This window comes from Harpegnathos saltator, unplaced genomic scaffold, assembly GCF_003227715.2.
Source record: "Harpegnathos saltator strain DR-91 unplaced genomic scaffold, Hsal_v8.6 scaffold425, whole genome shotgun sequence".
NCBI lineage: Eukaryota > Metazoa > Arthropoda > Insecta > Hymenoptera > Formicidae > Harpegnathos > Harpegnathos saltator.
This window is the reverse complement of record NW_020230234.1, coordinates 138,606-160,559: the sequence shown is the minus strand read 5'-3', so window position 1 is coordinate 160,559 and position 21,954 is coordinate 138,606. Positions and strand designations below refer to the sequence as shown.

The window sequence follows — 21,954 nt, the reverse complement described above, 5'->3', positions numbered from 1 at the left end:
CAGTCGAGTGAGCTGACGACAGCAACGAGCTGCGACGAAATGGGAAAGAAAGAGGGCTACGATGTAACGAGGAGAGTGCTGGCGTCCCAAGTCGGTGCATTGTTACAGCGCCTGTTTTCAGTGAACGAGCGGCGGCGGGAGGGCCAAATCGTACGTCGCTCCCTTACTCTAAGCGATCGCCTCCACCGCGAAAATCCCAAACGACTTCCCGTCGCGCCTGCCAAAAACTGAAAGCACCCGGAGTGCCTGGAGCCGTCTGCGGCGCCCGGTACATTCGCGGTGTTTCCCGCTCGCATCGAGTTACCTGCACGTATAGCTACGCAGACACGTCCGCGTCTAAAAAGCTGTCGGCTGGTTGGCTGTCTGGCAAGCCCGACCACCGGCCGGCTGATCGATGCGCGTCGCTGTAATATCGAATGTATACTATCCGAATGGCAAACATATCGGCGCGTTCGCTTTGAAAAATGCCGATCTTCTCGGGGCTTTTTAACAATTTTAACACCGCCTTCGCGCGCCTCTCGTACCGCGTTATCGCCGTGTCCAACAAATCGGGCCGATGGGTGCGACAACGTCATACATCGAGAAGTGTGATCGTCTTTCAGTCTGCTAATTTGCTATTTATATAAATATTTGAAAACAAGCACCCCGATGGTGAGAGGCGAGGGGACTCACCTAAATAAAACAAACACCCCGAAGGGAACAGAAAGCTACTACGTCCTCGTCGTTGTTCCTGGGTAACGCTAAAAGTAGTTTTTTGGAAAAATTCAACGCTATCTATCACGAGTGAAAAAAATTGTTTCCATAAAAACTTCACGTAAAATCTAATTCTGCAATGAAAAATGTGGGTTCTCATTTGAGATTTGAACGTTACCACCCCGCCCTACCCCGAGGGGATGGGGGGGAATAACTGTTATTATGTTTTTTAAAAAATATTTTTAAAAATATTGAACAGGTATTTTTTTATTTTCCAATCCAATGATCATTTCTGGAGAATTGCAGGAAATCTAATTTTTTGCGATTACAGCGCCATCTATCACGAATCAAAAAAAAAGTTTCGGACGAAACTTACGTATTTTGTGGCGTAGAATCCGAATCTGCAATAAAAAATGAGGGTTCCCATTTAAGATTTCAAAGTTGCCCCCCACCTCCACCCCCCGGGAGTGGGGTGGGAGGTCGAGTTTGATATCATTGGATGTTCCCCTTCGAGACGAACAAATTTCATTACCCACTTTTTTTTATCCGACATGTAGTTTTCCAGATATTACGATTTGTCAGGTTAAATGGGACACTCTGTATATCCGAAATCGCAAAAGTCGACGAGGTGGCTCAAAGGTTGATACCGACGACGAGGAAGAGTTCGGATTATATAAAATTATATTATATAAATTATATTATATAAATATATTATGTTATATAAAATTACAAAAATTATACAATTCTATTATAAGGGTTCGGATTATATACGAGGGTAGTCCCAGAAGTACCTGACCTGACGTATAGATAGCGGTTGTTGTTTGAAAAGAATGACTATGGTAGAAAGTACCAGCCTTATAAAGCTTAAGTTTGAAGTTTGACGACGCTACGTTGTTTAGTATTTGTTTGGCAGCCATCGATAGTGAACGCTCTTAGTGAATTTGTAAACGTGGAAAAAATTGCTCATCGTTATGTGATACAATACTTTCATTTGAAAGGCCTCAGTCCAACCAATATCAAAGCGGAGCTAGATTCTACTCTGGGGGAGTCTGCAGTGATCGACCAAATGAGGTGACCACGCCAGAAATGGTGAAGAAAATCCACAAAATGGTATTGGATGACCGTCGACTGAAAGTTAGCGCGAGTTAGCAGACATGGTAGGCATTTCAAAAAGTGCTGTACATCGCATATTGACTGAAAATTAGGACATGAGAAAGCTGGGTGCGCAAGATGGGTGCCGCGATTGGAACAAAAACAGCGTCATGAGGATGTTTCAATCGAGTGTTTGGCGAAGTTTCGCAGCAATAAAGCCGATTCATAACCATGGATGAAACATGGGTCCATCACTTCACACCTGAGACGAAGGAACAGTCAAAACAATGGACCAAGCTGGCTTGATGGCTATTTTGAGGAGCTCGACGATTCCCACTATAAACACTATAAACAAATCGAAGCTATTGAACATCGCTGGGAAAAGTGTATTGAGCTAAAGGGAGACTACGTAGAGAAATAAAGATATTTCTTCCCAAATTTTTTGTGTTTCCTTTGTTAGGTCAAGTACTTCTGGGACTACCCTCGTATATAAAAAAGAAGCTTTTGTTAAAAAAGAGAAAAAAGTTGGGCGCGTCGTAAGCACATCGTCGCGTCTGTCTGAAGTTGACGTTACAGGAACTTAAAGCCTCCGTCAATCCCACCCTCGTCCCCCCTCTCCCCCATCACGTTTCTCGATCGTCCCCACGGCCCTGTCTAGCCGTGGAATCTGCCGCGGGTGGGAATTTCGCAAAAATGCGGAGCGCGAAAAAAGAAAGTCGCGAGGAGACGGCGCCGCCGGAGATCCGCGAGGCTTTGGAAAATCGGAGAATTCGCTGCGGCATCAGGATCTACAATTCGCGGGATCGCGACGGACAAAGTACGATTTTTCCACTTGGCTCATTCATGTATTCGAGCGCGGCCCTCCGCGGATAAAAACGAACATTTCATCGTCGGGCCAGGCAACGACCAGGCAACGGCGAGGCGACAGTGTAAGGACGTTTGCATGACACTCGCGATATGATGGTTATAAGAAAAGGACTCGCGCGCGCGCGCGCGCGTGTGTGTCGCACGCGTGTGTTTTATGGATTCGAGAGTTGGCTGGATACTACATAATGGAGGACGAAGACGAGGAGGAGGAGGAGGACAACGGCGACGACTGACGCGGCACGGTCGCGGTCGTCGGAGCGCGCGACGAGATGACGCGATCGTATCGAAACTTTGGGGTTTATGTCCGTATAAAAGCGACGGGGGAGACCGTTATGGCGGTCATAAAATAATCGCCGCGTCTCGGCCCCTCGCGATTTTACCGTCGCGCGGCAAGAAGTCGCGCGATAAAACTGACGTTCCTGCGGCGGACAAACTTCACCTGTCGCGTATATTTAATCCTTTCGCCACGTCCTCTCCGTCGCAATCGAGCGCTAACGGTCCCGAGAGCGGTCGCGGAGCGGAGACGGGCGTGTTTCAAGTGCGGACAAGCGGAAATAGCTTCGTGTTTCCATGAGGTATCAATTTTCTCGAGAGCCAACGATCCCCTCGCGCACGAGAGGACTTCACCCGACATTTCCGACTGCTTCTCGCGCTCGCACGAGCAGTCCGCGCGCTACGTTTTCGAAAGTACCCTCGGCACACGCGCCATTTTGTCCTGCACGAGCCTCTTTTCGCCGTCTGCGACGCGGGACTTTGGATTTCTGCTCTCTCACGAGCGACCCGCGGCCCGCGTCGTTGCTCCGCTTCGGTCATTTTCCTGATCACAACCGATAGAGCGCCCTTCCAACGCAACGTGTGTCCAAGTTCTGGGACTGACGGAACGCCGAGAACGCCAGACGCGGAACTGGTCAGCTCAGCGGCAGGTGTAGCGCAGCCCTGCAGGACAACGCCGCCTACCTTTGAGCGCAGCGCGCTCGAGCTAAACGCACGTCAATGACCCGCTAATTAACCCTCCGTTAGTCGCAGTTCCCGATAAGCACACGTTCAAGCTACAATAATCGCCATTGCTGTACGCGGCCTCCACGTTTCTCTCCATCCCGATACTTGCCACAGCTTTGTCCTTCTTCCTGTTTTCTATGCCTGGTCTATCAGCCAAGCGCTGATGAGGAACATTGGGAAAGAGGTAACCGTCGCGACATGCGACTCGCAGTTTGTCCAGTTTACCCGTGAAAGTATTTCAACGCTCGAAATGTGTTCTATTTTAAGGGGAGAATTATATGCGGATCAAGCCGTTTTCTATTTTTACGAATTTTTTTCTTTTTTTTTTTTTTTTTTTTTTTTTTTAAGAGAAACGGTGGAATCAACGGACCTGACATTTTTAGTGTGTTCATTAATATTCAAAGTATAAAGTAAATTTGTTACCATCTATACACGCACAGCTTTAGACGCGTTTATCTGGAAACATCACTTTCTTAAACTGTCGACACGATTACGTAAAAACTACTGAACCGAATAACTCGAAATTTTTACACAATACACAGTAGACATGTAATTTTCGCCCCTATCTCGTACACAGTCATATTTTATTTTATTCATTTTGTTTAAAGTTTAATGATAAATATGATTGCATTAATGATGATTTGATAAGTTGAAAAAAGTTTCATCTTCGATACTCTTTTGTACAGTCATTATTTTTTTCAAACTTGGCTTCATTGCCTGCGTTTTGGTAGAGGCTATAATGGCAACCGTATATTTTAAAAATCTTTCTCACTTTTTGGTTTCAGAGTAGTGAGAGACCCGGAGTTATGTCGACAGCAAACGGATGATTGCATTTTTATCTATAATTACAAATTGGATCGGTTCTTTATCGGTGATTCAATAAAATTTATTTTATACTTTGAACATTAATGAATACACTGTGAAAATTTCAAATCTATTGATCTAACCGTTTCTGTTGAAAAAATTCATAAAAATAGCCTTGAAAACGACCTTTTCCGCATGTAAGTCCTGCCTTAATTGCAAAAATTTTTTATTGAATTCTATTGCGTAAGATTTCATTCGAAAATTTAATCAAATTGTGCTTTTCATGATTTATGATATAAACATTTCCTGTGATGTAGTGTTCTAAATAAATTGCTTTATCGATTGTGATCAAGAAAATTATAAAACTGATCACAATTGATAAGAGTTGCTGATAAGTTGCAACTGATCGCGGGATTGCGGGATCTTTATCGGAAACCCACAGATTCGCAAAGGCCGTTCGAGACTCGCCTTCACTCGAGGAGTTAATCTGATATTAGTGCGAGGCATATTTGCGATTTCAAGTCAACTGAGAGCCTCAAATTTGAGCATCCCACGCGTGATCTACAAATTCCTCGCGACGCAGCACTGTGGGATGTTTGGCCTGGAAAGCTGGCCAAAAGTGAATCTTCTTAAAATCATTCCTGCTCTACATGAGTGACTGTCCTAGACACAGTTGAATATCTGCGGAATAATGGACCGCTTTTGTTCATCCGCGATAACATGAAGTGGTTCGGTTAGTCGGGATTTCGACGTTATTCGTATTGCACGCATCAATTCCTAGCGTTTTATAACATACAATCTTCGAATTTTAAAGTTCTTAGAAGCGGCAGCGCGAAATTTTTCGTTATGGATTGTTTCGAGGAAGGTATGAGAAAACGTTTAAGACTATATTTATTACAATTGAATTGTTATTCACGTAGATGTACGATTTTGAAAATAGCATTCAATAATGTATCCTTTTGCGTTCTCGATGTCAAACTCGAAGAATTTAGTTATACTTCAGGGTGTATCCCTGTTACGTTTCTTGGATGAAATGAAAGAGTAATCTCTCCGGACAAAATATCCGAAAGAATTAGCCGTGAAAAACCGCGGATGCAGTTTTAGTAATTACTTGTGTTTCCCTAAACGTAAAGATTAGATTTTGTCCAGAGGTTATTTAGACATGAAGTTTCCTTTTGTTTCTTTTTGTTTCCTTTTGTAATATGGACATAACCAACAGATTTCTACGAAGTTCTGACCCGTTACTAACAAATACGAGACCAAGAGAGAAATCTAAACCATTTTTAAAGGAAACATTGGATATGTTTCTTCTCACTGACCGCGCGTCAAGAAGAGGAAATATTTCAATAAATGAAAACGATGTTGATTCTGAGGATGGAATACACTCATTGGCTGAAGAAATTTGGCGTTTGTCTAGTTGAGTACTTATTGACGCGCGATATTATGCTTTCTTAATTATTAAAATGTTCTTACGTATATATCTGCACTTTACTTCATGAACAATTTAGACGGAATCTTTATAATGATCATATATATATATATATATATATATATATATATATATATATGTATAATTAGTAGCACGTTTTCAACCGAGATTCGTCAAGAAATAATTTTGGCCAACTTTTTCATGCAAACGTCCCACCGTGCGACGGAGCAGTTTCCTGGGATCGCCGATATCCCAAAAGTCGCGGCAGATCCTCCGTCGCCGCCAGACACCGTCGGTCAGCCGTGGGAGCGGCTAACGACGCGGAACGAACGGCGCGATAACCGAGCGAGAGCGTGCGAACATTGATTGCCCAACGAGTCGCGACGCGCAGCGAAAAGCGCAGCGAAAAGCGCAGCGAAAAGCCGCACGCCAGCGCGCGGGCTAATTATAGAAGTCGGCCAGCGCGCGCGCGCGCGAGTCGTTCTCGAAATTGTGAAGCTGCCTGTCGGCGCGTCTCGCCGCCGCCGCCGAGACAATCACCTCCCGCCGTCCCGGAAATGACGATCGGTGGCCGTAATGACATCGACGGTGCGTTTTTCACGTCGGCCGACCGCGAGCGTTGCGGCGCGTCTATTTGCGAAAGCTGTCGGCGAAAGCCGCGCGCGCGCGGCGCGATGCGCGCTAACGGCATGGCCGTCCGGCCAATTTGTCGGACTTTAATGAAGGACGAGCGGTGGCGCGTTAAAAGCGAAGCGCCGTTTATAATCGCGCTGATTACAGCCGGCTCCATTGATTGTCCGAGCATAACTTCGCCGACGCGGACGAGATGCGGTCGTCCGGGTGATCCGCCCCTTCCCCTGGCTGGGGCTACGCGCGGGTACCATCCCTTCGCATTCCCTGCCTCCCCTCCTTTCCCCCGCCGTCACGCCGCCCCCGCAGGCAAACGGACGAGGGTGAATTTTCGGATCGGTGGATCCTATCTCGCTTCGGTGGCGCGTTAATGAAACGCATCGAGCGCCGCTTTCACAAGCTCGCGCACACACACGTAGGCTCGCTTTTTCTTGCGCCGACGCTGACATAAAATCATTAGCGACGAACATGCGACGGAGAATGAATAATTTTGCATAACAAGGCCGAACGAGACCGGCAAGAATTTCGGAACGCCGCCGCCGCCGTCGGTGGCCGAAAATCGATGGCTCCGCGTATTCGCGAGGCTCTGAATATTTATCACGGCCGGAAATATCGATATCCGAGTATCGCGCCTTTTTTCACCAGGCTCGAATAATAGTTTATTGATCTGCCGTAATAGCGTCGCTATTCTGAAAAGCGCAAACACCCGACGAAGCTCATTCCTCCCCCCCTGGTGCCGCGCCGCCGAGTCCCGAGGCCGATTGCTTTTTACCGTTACGTGCGGCCGACCTTCCCCCTCCTCTCCCCCCCCCGTCCGCCGATGGTCCTTTCGTTTGGGATTAAAGGCCACGTTTTTAATCATAGCTGCCGCTGCGCCCAACGTAGCCGGCTTTTGTTAGAGCGCGCGCGCGATTTTCGTATCTCGAGCTCATCGGAGCGCGGAGTCGCAATTTCTGCCCATCTCCGGCGAATCATTCGCACGCGACGGCGTGATTCTCGTCGTCTCGACGAACGCGAAGGAAGATGACCCCGCGGAAGGAAGAAACGCCACGTCTCGTCGACGCGTCCTGTTCGCGTCTGATTGTCTAATTAGCCCGTGACAATTCTCACACGGCGCGGAAATGTCGCGGGGAAGGTCGGCTCTGGAAATCTTCTTCAATTCCACGACGGAGCGATTTCCTGAGCTCGTCTCTACGCTTACGAGTGAACTATCGGGAAACGGCAGACGCTGATTTGTTCCCAATTTTTTATGGTTATTTTTTATGTCAAAATATGAAGAAATCTGTTATCATTTTTAGCTGAAATTAATTTCTTCAAATTTTTCGAAATGTTTGAAGTTTTGCACAAGTACACTATTTTATACATATTTAAAACAATATTTCTTAAAAATATTATATATATATATATATATATATCTGATTTGTTGAAACTTGTCGCCGATTATGAATCGGAACCATTCTGTAAAATTCAAAGTGGCGGATCTAATATGGCCGACGTCATTGTTGAAAAAGTGTTTAGTTTTACGCTACATTCGACGTTGGGTAACGACAGTTTACTCTTTTGCAAAATTTTTTTTCTTCATTTTGTTTCTTCGTTTCTTGTTCATTTTTTACCAGATTTTGACGTTAAAACGAGCTTGTTTGCTGGATACTGAGCCGAAAGATTACCCAACGTCGAATGTAGCGTAAAACTGAACACTCTTTCAACAATGACGTCAGCCATATTAGATCCGCCATTTTTAATTTTACAAAATGGTTCCGATTCATAATCGGCGACATGTCTGTGCAAGTTTCAACAAATCAGATATATATATATTTTTAAGAAACATTGTTTTAAATATGTATAAAATGGTGTACTTGTGCAAAACTTGAGAAATTTCGAAAAAAATTGAGAAAATTAGTTTAAGCTAAAAATGATAACAGATTTCTCCATATTTTGACATAAAAAGTAACTATAAAAAATTGGAAACAAATCGGCGTCTGACGTTTCCCGAGGTTCACTTGTTAAGATCGCCCCGATCCTTTACGGATCCTGCCGGGTCTGCTTGTCTCTCCCGCCGCGCCACTCATCCTCTCTTTCGGCCGATATATGATGTATATCGCGCACACTACGTGCATACGCGAGAGCGCATAGACGAGAGAGGAGCATAGAGAGAGAGAGAGAGAGAGAGAGAGAGAGAGAGAGAGAGAGAGAGAGAGAGAGAGAGAGAGAGAGAGAGAGAGAGAGAGAGAGAGAGAGAGAGAGAGAGAGAGAGAGAGAGAGAAGAGAGAGAGAGAGAGAGAGAGAGAGAGAGAGAGAGAGAGAGAGAGAGAGAGAGGGAGAGGGAGAGGGAGAGAGGGAGAGGGAGAGGGAGAGAGAGAGAGGGGGAGGGAGAGGGAGAGGGAGAGGGAGAGGGAGAGGGAGAGAGGGAGAGAGAGAGAGAGAGAGAGAGAGAGAGAGAGAGAGAGAGAGAGAGAGAGAGAGAGAGATCAGAACCCTTGACGAAGTTATTTCAAGCCGGCGAGGGCCCGGAAAGTCGCACAAAGCCGAGTCTTGGCGTGCTTCGAAATCGAATTACGCGGCGGTTGAGAAATGACGCAGCGGCGGAGAGCGGCCGAAGGGCGAAAAGTACGGCGAAACAAGGGAGTCGCCGGCCGGCCGGTCGGCCGGCGGACAAGCCTCCCTCTGAGCGAAAATGAGCTTCGATATATTTAACTGCCTTTGTCTCTTGCCGTGAGCGCGATGTTTTCACCCTCGAATGGACGTCGAAGGAGAGGAGAGCGCTCGAGGAGCGTACGCGCGACGAGACGCGGGAATCGAACAGCGTCACCGATTGTCTGTCTTCTTCGTTCGAAGGGAACGCTCGGTCCGGCCACTCCGTTTTTCCACAGAGAGAATCAGCCGGAAACGATTTCGCGGTAACGGGTAGTCGGAGACGAGGAAGGCGTCGGGGCAGAAGAACTCAGAGACCAAACATTAACCCTTAAAAGCTACCATGGATGAAACCTCACCCCATGCGAATCTTGTTTTAATATTATTAAAAAACGCAACAACTGGTAACACAAATTTTTTAGGTACTTATTCATATCAAATAACAATAACATAATAATAATAATAATAATAACAATAATAAAACGAATAATAATAATAATAATAAATAATAATCAGTTCTCTCGTATACTTTGCTATAAATGATTATAAATGACAAAGAAGGCAAGAAGCTTGGGGTAGCCTGGGGCAATATTTCACTCATGATATATCTTAAGTGTAAGTTTTTCTAAAGTTACAAAAAAGAGTTACAATTCGTTTTTTAATGTCATAGTTGAGTGAGTTTCAAGTTCCATCTGGGATTGAATCTAGATAACTTAATTTTGTCTAACGAAAGACACGCCAGTGACAAGAAAGCAGGCGATCAAGGATATTCAAGTTCATTGAGATTTGTTTACGTATTCAGGAGAAATGGAAAAATCTGAATTCTTTTAGAAAAAAGTGAGTAAATATTGTATACAGGGAGGGAAACGCTAAGTGCTGAGATCCTCCCCTGCGAAGCAAGATTGCGGCACCATTGTCCCCGAACGCGAATTTAGGTCGGTTGCGTGAATATTTAAAAGAACGCTTGAAAATCCCAAATTTACCGTTTAATTAAAACGAACAATCTTAGAAGAGATTGATGAAAACACTGAAGGTACCACGCCCCGGTACTATCCTCGTCGACGACATTAAGGCAGGCTGCGTTTTCCCGAGAAAAGAGAGTGAGAAATATAGTAATCATCGTAATGGTATTTGTACAACCGTTGTAAACAATAATTTTCCCACTTTTCATACAGTATTCAATAATAATAAGACATTTAATTGCATCTGCTTTACTCTTTTCATTCAATATTATTATTTAATATTTTCTTATTATTATTACTTTATTATAACTATTATTACTTAACATTTTTATTTAATATTTAGTAACAATGGGATATATTTAACTGCATCTGTTTTACTTTTTTTCTTTGTAAAATAAAGAAGCATATACCGGAGTGAAATTTCACCTATGATGGCACAATAACGTTTATTTTCCTTGATGGTAGCTTTTAAGGGTTGATGCAAGACTTTGAATGAGGGTGCAACGTAAAAATGCAGCGATTTTGTCTGACATGTTAATACAACGAGGTTCTCCCGAGACAAAGAACGCAGGTAACGGCTGAAACGTTTCGGTTCCGTTGGTAAAGGGGCTTTCGGAGTCGCACAATCAGAGGAAAGACAGACGAGCCGACGAGAGACGAAAAATTTTCGCGAGATGAAACATTAATACAAATCCGTGAGTGAGGAATTACTTTGTTCGCGTCTTTTTCCACCGCCCCGTATCTCCCCCGCGGACGGAATAAAACGTTCGAAAAGGCCTCGGACGTCGTCTGGCCGACTGATTCGCCGGCCAGATATGGCGGGCAAAGGGTTGGAGGGAGAGAGGGATTGACATCACGGAAAGAGAGAGAGAGAGAGAGAGAGGGCGACGGAAGGAGGCATAAAGACGCGAAACAGAGGGCGATGGACGGTTTAATCTAGTTGTTAATTTATAGCGTTTCCAGCAAGTCCTCTTCAACGTGTTCGTTATCAGGACCGAATAGCACAAAGGATTTAATCTCACTACTTCATTTGCATACAACCCTCCCGGAGCGGCGACTTGGCCGGGTAGGGGGTGGACCGACAGATGCAATTAACTCATTCGTAGTCCCCCGCCCCTTCTCGAGGAGGGAGCGAGAAAAAAAGAGTAAACCGCTCGCCAGACGGCAAACAGGATGCAGGTCGCACCGTCGTTGGAATAATAAACCGCAAACGGTAATTCGGGAATCAAATGCGAGAAGAGCCGGCGACGAGCGAATGTCCCGTTCCTCACCACCTTGAATCCGCGAGTCCCATCGCGGGATGCTCGATGGCGCTCGTTTCGCGAGGAAGCACGATTGCGATGGCGGTCTCGATTCAACAGTTTCAGTCCATCGCTCCGAGTTGACCGATTGCACACACTGATTGATGACACCGACCTCATTTCAGCTCCAGTGAAATTATTCGTAATTACGTATATTGATTATTTGTGTCAATAATTACGCTAATGAATCCCGGATATTGAGATTTTTAATTAACTAAGTTATCGATCGACTAGTGCGGAAAACTGACGAGAGGAACATCCGCGAAGTGTGTGTGTCTCCGATTTCGAGGAAATTTGGCATATTTGTAGAGTAGCCAAAAATAAGAAACCCATATCTTTTTTTTATCGACAATAGCTCAGGTTTAAGGGCTGTCCTTCAAAGTGTCATCCTCTTTATACAATCTCGATTATTATAGCAAATCAAAAAAAAAGCTTTTTGAACCAAAATTGTACGGCATAAAAAACCGTAACTGTAATTGTTTTTAAAAAAACAATTTTCAAAAACTTTTCAAACAAAAATTATATGGCATAAAGAACTGTATAATTTTTGTTTAAAAACTTTTTTCCTATTTGCATTTCCTGTTATTGTAATTATCGAGACAGCATAAAGGGGATGAAACTTTGAGGGGCAGTTCACCCTTGAGCCATTGACGATAAAAAAGATGGGTCTCTTATTTTTGGCCATTTTATAAATATACCAAGTTTCGTCGAAATCGGAGACACACATTTCGCGGATGTTCCTGGTGAGTGGAAAACGTGAGCGACAATGATTTCGCGCCGCGCGAGTGCAGTTTAACATTGGCGAGAATCGATATGGCGACCCTCTCTCTCTCCTCACGAGTTCCGTGTGAAACGTTACGAATTTGATCTCGAATATACTTATCGACCTTTGGAAATTTCAAAATTATTAAATTAACAAAAGTTAGGGCACTATCATAGTGAGATATTCTTGATAGTAAGTAAAGTAAAAAAAGTCTAATACTATTTTTTCTTTCGACGAATAGTTAACGAGATGTCGTAAGTTAAATGTTGAAAAAGTTACCGTGTTTTCCTTAAATATTTAAAAGAATATTAGGCAAATAAAAATAATGTTTCAGACAAAAGTTGTCAAAATTAATTTGTAGAAAAAGAAGATATAATAAAAAGTTGGGTTTTCCATTTAAAAAAATTAAGTTGACCTTCAACTGACCTCAAAAATGCCCTCCAAATAAAAAACTGATAATGCCATTCTCTTTCCCCTTCGAAGTCATGGAACACGTGTTTTAGCTTTTTTTAATATCTTTCATAGTTTTCGAGATTTTTTACCTGTTACGTTTGAAATTTAGCACCCTGTACATATCCCTCCCTCTTCCTCTCTCCCGCTCTTTGCCTGGCTCTACATGCCCGCATCTCCAGCTCTCTCCTCGCTACTCCTATCAAATAAATTCTGTCGCATCGCGTTACACCGCGTCGGACAACGCGAGCGTATCTCACCTACGAGATATTTCGATAATCGGCCGCTCGCTGGAATTCTCCATTTCCAATCTTTCGGCCGAGTGTACCCTGGGAAATTGAAACCGAAATACCTTGAGCCCTTTTAACAAGCCGCGTGAAATAAAAGAGATTCGCGGGGTATTCCCTAAAATATTAAACCGATATAATCCACCGCGTGTGCGTTACCGTCGCGTAATACCGTCGGCATTCATATTTAACTCCATGGTGTCTCGCTTTTACAATCGAGTTTAAATTTTCAGTTTTCAATTTATCATCCCTGCGGCGAGCTTTTCCGCGCCACGGACTGCCCGAATTAACGGGGATTACGGAATAATGAACATTTTCGGCTAGTCATCGCACGCCATCGCCGACGCCCAATTTTCTACGACCATTCTCCCTCTCTCTCTCTCTCTCTCTCTCTCTCTCTCTCTCTCTCTCTCTCTCTCTCTCTCTCTCTTGCGTGTGAGAAGGGGGAGGAACAAATCCGACCAAAGCAAGCTTATATCGCGACGATATATAAAGAGGATCTGCGCGCCCTGTTATTCTCGACGAAATTAAAAGGGATAGGGAAAAAAAAACGGGTGACGTCAGAAGAAGCGGACCAAAGGAAGGGAAATGAAGCGAAAGGGAACGGCAGACAGAGATAGAGACAGAGGGAGAGAGAGAGAGAGAGAGAGAGAGAGAGAGAGAGAGAGAGAAAGAGAAGCAGAAGAGAGGGATAAAAGCAGTAAGAAAGAATGAAATTTGCGACCGCCGCCGCATTCCGCGGGCGGCGGCGACGTCGTCAGCGGAATCGCCGCGCGGGCGCGATTCCTCCGGATTCGTTTCTGCAACGGGGGAAGATAAGTCCCGCCCTTTGCGCCGTAAACGCGATTTCCCTTCGAGCGGAAAAATTTTCTTTTCTCCGCGTCCTCTTCCGCCAGGAGCGAGAGAACGAGGAGAGCATCTCGAGTCTTTCGCTCGGCTGATAAAAATCTCTCTAAATCTTCGCGCTCCCGCAGCTCGCGCTCCCGCAGCTCGCGCTCGCCGCCGTCGCTCGATAGAGAGAGAGAGAGAGAGAGAGAGAGAGAGAGAGGGAGAGAGAGACGGAACGCGTTCGGAGGAAGATGAAATTTGCATCTAACGACTGGCGTGCGCGAGACTCGTAGTTTTCGCTCGACACGCGCGAAAATAATTCCTCGCAGACACGCTCGATCGGGTCGCAAGGGGCGAGCGAGGCCGCCCTCTCGCTCCCCGACGAAGCGGCGTCGTTATACACCCCGCTCGTTAAATTTGGCTGAACTTCCGTGTGACCGGCTGAGGCGAATAGCTGGAGCGAATAGCTGAAGCGACATGCTACGTGTGTCAAAGGCACAGACTTGTACATACAGATTGCGTCTTATGAGAGATTTCAAGACAAGATGATGCGCGCGCCGGGGCGTATCTCTCGCATCCCCCTTTCGCTGTCTACCGTCAGAGTGTCGGGCGTTAATTAATCGACGAATTTTGGCGAACCAAAATAGTCGAAATTATCAAGCGAGTTGCGATTACACGCAATAATGCAGTGATCAAAAGTTCCAGTCTCATAACAGTCTCTCGGTCCGTCATTGCGAGCCGACTGACTGCATACTGGTTAATAAGTGATTTCATTAATCGCGACGAGATAATCACTCATAATCACGCGTATTAATTATCTGTACGATTAGATGTGTCGATGAATTGCTGATTCGCCGATTATTTTAGTACACTGAAAAATTTGGCATATTTGTAGAGTATAGCCAAAAATAAAAAGATTTTTTTACATAAAAAATAAAAAGATATTTTTACATAAAAAATAAAAAGATTTTTTATAATAAAAGATTGTTTTTACCGGCAATGGTTCAGGCTTAAGGGATGAAACTGCTCCTCAAAGTTTCATCCCTTTCATGCTGCCTCGACAACGGTTGCAGGTAGGAGAAAGCTTTTTGAACAAAAATTGTACGGTGTTTTACGTTATTCAATTTTCGTTTAAAAAGTTCTTTCCTATCTGCAATAATTGTCGAGACAGAGCGAAGGGGGTGAAACTTTGAGGGGAAGTTTCATCCCTTAAACCTGAGCCACTGCCGATAAAAAACAATATGGGTCTCTTAATTTTGGCTACTTCACAAATACGCCAAGCTTCGAAATCGGACACACACACACACACACACACACACACACTTCGCGGATGTTCCTCGCGAGATCTCGATCGGCAAGGAAGTCAAGGCAGTACACGTCCACAGGCATGTTACGCTCGGCCAGTTTTCTCCGGGAGAAGCCAAGCTGGACAAGAGTCTAGAATCTAAATTCAGATCTGGAAGATGCCGACAGAATGCCGGTGGTTGTGCTTTTCAGACCGAGTCTCCGTGGCCTCTCTCGCGGAGCGTTCACATTTTGTGTATACAAATCTACGCTTAAAAGACACGGACAGTTTTCAGGCGGAGAGACGCCCTTTGGCCGCGCGAGGCCAAAGCGAATCGCCGCGGGAAGACATTCCCCGTTCGTCGGCGGGAAAAGGGCGAGTCTTCGTGCGAGACGAGAAATCGGGGGCGGTCGGGATCGTCGGAGGGGGATGGCAGGGGGGGTCTTAAGTGCGTCTGACTTACCGCCCTCGTGCTGAACGTCCGGTTGACGTTGCTGACGTTGTTATTCACGTGATTGCTGTTGCTGAGGTTATTGCCGGTGTTGCTGGCGGGGTTGTTGTTGCTCGCGTGATGATTCGAGTGGTTGCCGTTGTTGTTGTGCTTGTTGTGCTTGTGCAACACCATCGCGGCGAACATGTCGGGGTTGTTCTTGGCGCGCGAGCGCGCGCGCGGCCGCGGTACGTGCGACGGTGTTGCCTTCCGAGAGTGAAGCGCCGTGCTCACTTCCGGTTTGGTCGCATGACTCGGAGTCGAAAATCCGTTCTCCGACTCGGCCGCCGTGCTGAAACGAACCGGCGCGTGTTCCATTCGCGTCGCGCGGCGACCAGGCGACGAATCTACGCGGCCGCGCCTGTTGGATGGGTGGAGGGCCCCGAGGCTTCGTGGAATCTCCCCCGCCTCCCCCCTACCCTCACTCGCTCTCACACTCTCTCTCTCTCTCTCTCTCTCTCTCGCTCCCCGAGGCTCGCGGAAAACGCGTGGAAACGTGAAACTGCGAGGAGGACGAGGCTGCGGGATAACGCACGCCGGTCACTTCCAATCGGTGGTTCCGTCGCTTTCGGCAATTTCATCCCCGGCCGTGGCGCGCCGCGGGGATACGCGCGCCGGGAGTGGGCGTTCGGACGGAAGCGGGGAAAGAGCTTTTCCGGGCTCCCTCGGGTTTAGCGCGTAAAAATTCCACCGCGTTAAAATTGAAGAAAGCTGCGGAACAACGGTCGGGCCGCGGGATTGTTCGCGGTGTCGCGAACAGACGAGTCGACGGCTGCGGCGAGGCTATAGGAGGGTTGCTTTTGGTGGCACCCTTTCTTCTCCCCCTCCCTCGGTAGTAAACACGAGTCCTTGCGAAGCAGTTTGCGTTTCTCCATTTTTCCGCCCGCTTTTTCCGAGGTAAATAACAAGCGCGACGCGTTGATTCCAGAGACAGAGAAAGAGGGAGAGAGAGAGAGAGAGAGAGAGAGAGAGAGAGAGAGAGAGAGAGTTTTTATATTGCGGCATCCGAGAGGAGCCCGAAGAAAGACGGAAACCCCTCCGTAGGATTGATTATTAATTAGCGTGAAATTACACTAGTCTACATTTTGCGACTTTTTCTTTGTCACAAAAGCAGTGACACATGATTTCGATAGGATTTTACGCGTAGATTACGAATCAGAAATCCAAAATGTTCCATCACGTCACGTTTTTGTGAAAAGGGTTTTTGAGAAAATGGCGGTCAAAATTAATGATACGCTTAAATTAAAGCTTGAACCTTAAATTTATATATACTTTAAATATATGACGCTAGATAATATGTGTGACAATACTGTGGAATCGTTTCCGCGTTTGACGGTAAACCTTGATTACAACGGAAAGTCTCAAGTAAGCGAACGTAAGATCAGATAGCTTAAAATAAGACAATTTAAGAAAGCTATTGAATGTTAACATAAATTGTCGATAATCAGATTAGTAGGTTTTACAGGGCAACTAGGTTCACTGTTAAACGCGAGATCGAAATTGGCGCGCGCCCAGTCAAAAAACCAGTGCTACACGACTCCACAGTATTGTCACGTGTTATCTAGCATCATATATTTGAAGTTTAAGGTTCAAGCTTTAACTTGAGCCCACGTACAGTAATTGTATCACATCCCGTTTCCTTGTGACAGAGGTTCAGAAAGTGCCAAAAACGCGTTTTTTCCACCCGTTGACCGCCACTTTCTCAAATACGTGACGTGATGGAACATTTTGGATTTCTGATTCGTAATCTACGCGTAAAATCCTATCGAAATCATGTGTAACTCCTTTTCTGACAAAATCAGTCTCGACTGGTGTTATCGTTCCTCTCGTCGCCGCCGGTGACCTTCGCCGACTAACGCGCCGAAGGACCGCACTCCGAGGATCGCGGTGTTTCGCGGACATTTCCCCCTCCTCCCCCCGATGGGGAAAATCGCCGATTCAATCGTCGCAGATAGAGCGCAGAGGAAGGAGGCAACGTCGAGGAAGCCCCGAAAAAGTGAGAGGTCGCAAGATGAAAACCAAGATGCGTTGGTCGTCGCGTTAATTCGCCACCGATCTCGCTCGACGGCACGATTAAGGAATCGATCAAGGAACCGAGAACAAAATATAAGCGCGGATGAACGCACAACGTCGCCCTTCCCCCCTCTCACCGGCCCCTCCCGCGAATATTTTCCGGCTGCTCTTATCGACCGACCGCGGGTCTCTGTGATGTTAGATACGATTAGTCACGCTCTATACGCGACTAACGAGACGCAATATGGCGTCGCGGTGTTAATAAATGTATCTCACGCGTGTGCCACACACGCTCGTCGTGCTCGCCACACGTGAACGATCACTCGTTATTACCATCCCCCCCTGCCGCCGCCGCCAGTGTTACATCACACCGCGGACACATCCTCTTTGCTCCGTGTCTCCCCCCCAGTCGCGTTCGACCCGCCGCGGGGTCATTTATCGCTAAAAACGCGCGCGGAGATCCTACACCGTGCGCTCTCTCTCTCTCTCTCTCTCTCTCTCTGTGTATGTTTCGCAGGTGCAAGAACCGCTCGCAAGTGCACCGGCTGCCGCGCGCGGCACCTATTGATTTGTTATAAATAGTCAGATGTAGCGAACCGCGGCTATTCGTCTTCTACCTCCTCTCTCCCCCCTCTCCCTTCCCTCCCCCCACTCTCTCTCTCTCTCTCTCTGTCTGTCTGTCTCTCTCTCTCTCTCTGTCTGTCTCTCTTTCTCCGTCTCTGTCTCTGTCCCGTTCGCGGTTTTCTCCCGCTTTCCTGCTTTCCGACGCGTCTATCCTTCTCTCTCCGCCGTTCTTCCCTCCCCCCTTTCTGTCCGTCTCCCTTCGGTGTGCGTAATGTGCGCGTCGATCGGATGAACCGTGAACCGCGATTTTCATCCGTAAACATCGTTCAACGCGCATGTTGCACACGATGAACGTAACGTCCCATTACGTCGAGCCAAGGCGCGCCGATAAATCGTTTCAAGCACCGCTCGGACCAGCCCCCGTCCCCTCTCCCCGTCGCCCATTGTCCTTCGATCTAAATTATGAGTTCGCACATCCTTGTCATTTACCGCTATAAACGTCCTGTATGAGCGCGAGTTTGTGTTAGCGGATAAATCCTTTCTCGAGGAGGAGGTCTCGCGACCGGCTGGCGCGCGCGTTCCAAGTTTCGTTCGTTTTGGAACTCTTCGTTCGCCAAATGGACGCTTTAATTGTCTGAAACGCGCCGGCGTGGCTATCATCGTTAAGCTCCGATAAAATATGCATCGCGTGCGTGCAGGGCTCGTGTCTCCGACTTGAAAGCGGCACTCCGCCGCGTCGCGAGAAGACGGGCCGCTGCCGCGCACTTTGAGACCCGAGAGCGGCAACGGCTTTTCTTCGCTGTTATAAATCGCTTTCTCGTCTCCACTGTAGCTCCTCGTATCCCATCAACAACGCGATTCCTCGAGCGACGAAAAAGGCGGACAAAAAGCTCCGTCGAGCGCGGACATTCGACTAATCGCTCAACGCTTAAAATTCATTTCCACCCGACGATATTTTTTAACTATTGCCGCTAGATAGCTTTAATTATCGCCACACAGTGATGTCCTGCTAGGATCTCTAATGTTCATAAATATTTATAGTCCACGTACATTCCAAAAAAAAAGATAATAAAAAATTATGGGTGAAGATCCACCCATCCTGATAACAAAAGGTAACAGAGCAGCCATCCTTTTCTTTGTTATTACAATCTCTTTCTAGTCTCCATTCTTCCCCCTCGTATCCTAATGCGATTCCTCGAGCAGCGAAAGAGACGGACAACCTCAGCAGAGACCACCGGAAAGCTCCGTCGAGCGCGAACATTCGACTGATCGGGGCTCAACGCTAAACATCGAAATTCATTTCCACCCGACGATATTTTCTAACTGTGGCCACTAGATAGCAGCACACTACACAGTGGTGTCCTGCTAGGACTTCTAATGTTCATAAATATTTATACGTTCACGTACACTAAAAAAAGAAATAATAGAAAAACTATATGGATGAAGATTCACCTGTCCTAGTAAGAGGAGGAGGTAACAGAAACATCCTGGTGTTGCAGGGTTAATATCCTCGCAGTTGGACTGACGACGCGCGCTCGAGTATCGACGCTTGACGGCTGCGCGCCTCGAAAAAAGACCTCGGGCTGCTGACAGCGGCATGTTGAAATACGCGACGGCGACGGCGTCGGTCAATCAATTCGGACGGCTGTCGATGGAGATACTCGCGAGTTAACGGCGCGGGCGATACACTCGGCCGACGAGGACGAGAACGACGGCTGTTACGAGAGGCCGTCGCGAGCAACGGGCTGCTGTCACCGCGACGCGACCCCGTCACCTTCCCCTTCCCCCTCCCCCCTCTTGCTTCTCGGGGGAGACTAGTTGGCTCACGTGTACCGTACTATTTACTGTTAATTGGAATAGTTATTTGAACTCGCTCGAACTGATTGCTCGACGCGGAGGAAACCGCCGGCAGACGGCATCTCGCGGCAGGTGGGATCCTCCCCCCCTCCTTTCCCACTCCTCTCTGTTTCACCAACGCAAAGGACGTAATGTGGTTAGCGCCACGGTAATAATTGCGACCGGAACACTACGCCTCGTAATCAAATTGGGTCGCGCGTGATCCCGACTTCTCTCTCCCCTTCCCGTCCCCCCCCCCCTCTCTCTCTCTCTCTCTCTCTCTCGCCGGTCGACTTGCAATCACCGCGCTCCGTTGAAGATCGCCATCGAACGTCCGTGATCCCAACGGACGGACGTCGCAACGGTACGCGCGCGAGAAAATCGAGGTAAATCGGCTTGCTCGAGGAACTCCAATCGTGAGATTAATAAGGTGTGTTCTCCTCCTCCTGCCCCTCTCCCCCTTCCTGCTGTTTGTTTTCGTACGAGATTATTTTACGCCTCGTCCTACGCGCACGCGTCTCATCGTCGGTAATGACGATTTCTCCTATCCGCAGACGCCCCTCATTGGCTCTCGGGGAGCTATGTATCAATATTTGTTACGTCAGTCGGGAATGACTTCTGAATGCGAGTTCGATTTGAAAGAGGTTTTTGTCGACGTGCTTTTCCCACTCACTGTGTCGCTCGACAGTTAATACGGGACGCGAGGGGAGTGAAAAGCGAGCGGTTTTGCTGACGTGTCCACCAGCTTGTCGCGGAAACTTTTCTACAGAGAGCCGAGAAGATAATAAATTTTGATAACTGATTGCCGCAAGCTCGAATAATTGTAATAATTCTCAACTTTTCGAGCGCCGCAGTCGAGGCGGGCGTCTACCGCTCTTATCGCCCAAGAACAGGCGATCGATTTACAAGCTGCTCCGGGGCGACTGATAAGCGGCGAACGGACATTTTAATCACAAAGTAAATCGTACGAGATCTCGATAATTGAAAACTCTCTCGGCTCAACTCGGGAGTCTCGTTTGAGCCGCTGCCGCCGCCGCGGATTACAGCGGAGGAATTCAGTCGAATAATCTCGTTAACCCTTTTGAGGCATAGTGGTAAGTATTACCACCTGTTTATTCTCACATTTTCATGAAATATTTCATATTTGAGGGATTCTTGTCGGGTTTTTTTTTGCGTTTTTTAGCTTCTTATATGATATAGGAACATACACGAAAGGTTGAAAAGTGTTTTGCATAAGTTGTCCGTTTATTACAAAATAAACAAAGTATGAAAAATACACTTTTTTTACACAAAAAAATAATTTTCCACGAACTATGAGTGAATTTTCTTTGCTCAAAATCAAGATTTGGGGTTTTTTTGGGTCGCTGTTACGGATCCGAGATCCAAAATTTATTGTTCAAGATTGCGGATTCAAGTTGGCGGATCATGGAATTCGAATAAATTTACCTAACATTGTCTTCCGGTTAGTTTTTCAGGTTTTCGACTACAAATCTGAGGTGAAAAATGACGACTTTGAGATGGAAATTGTGAATGTCAAATGTGATTTTTATATTATACATATTATATTATACATATTTCTGGCTGCCATCTTGAATTATGAAAATCTGATAACGGATTCGTAATCAGCGACTCCAAAAACCCCACAATACCCATTGTCACTGAAATTATCGCGATTTTTCAGTTTTGCGCCCGTCATCTTGGATCCGCCATCTTGAATTTCGAAAATCTGATAACGGATTCATCATCAGCGACCCCAAAAACCCTCATATATAAATTTTCACGTGATTCGGATTTTCTGAAAAATACGTGCCTTAAAACCGACTTCAGATTGCAACTAGTCTGTGTCATTAAAAAGGGAAGATTGCCCGCTCCGTCATTCAAAACATAAAAAAAATCAAAGGGATTATCGATCGCGCGATCGGCCATCGTCCTCGTGCGCGCATCACAGGTCGGCGCGCTCGGACGCGATAACTTTTCCAATTAACCGGATGAAATCGACCGTGAATGAATGGGAGGGGGAGGGCGAGGTA

At 46.6% G+C, this 21,954-nt stretch overlaps 1 protein-coding gene across 3 annotated transcripts in view; it reads right to left on the bottom strand.

Moving 5' to 3' along the window:
• GckIII (Germinal centre kinase III) overlaps positions 1 to 21,954 on the bottom strand; it is a 200,949-nt gene that overhangs the window by 111,146 nt on the left and 67,849 nt on the right. Inside the window, exon 2 of one of the 3 annotated variants that reach the window (XM_011136583.3) lies at positions 15,485 to 15,803. The exons of 1 other annotated variant lie outside the window; for it this stretch is intronic. In XM_011136583.3, the coding sequence (XP_011134885.1) occupies positions 15,485 to 15,658 (174 nt within the window). In that variant the 5' untranslated portion in view covers positions 15,659 to 15,803. Of the gene's footprint in view, positions 1 to 15,484; positions 15,937 to 21,954 lie in introns of those variants that run through there. One more of the 3 variants, XM_019840193.2, reaches the window with a different exon arrangement.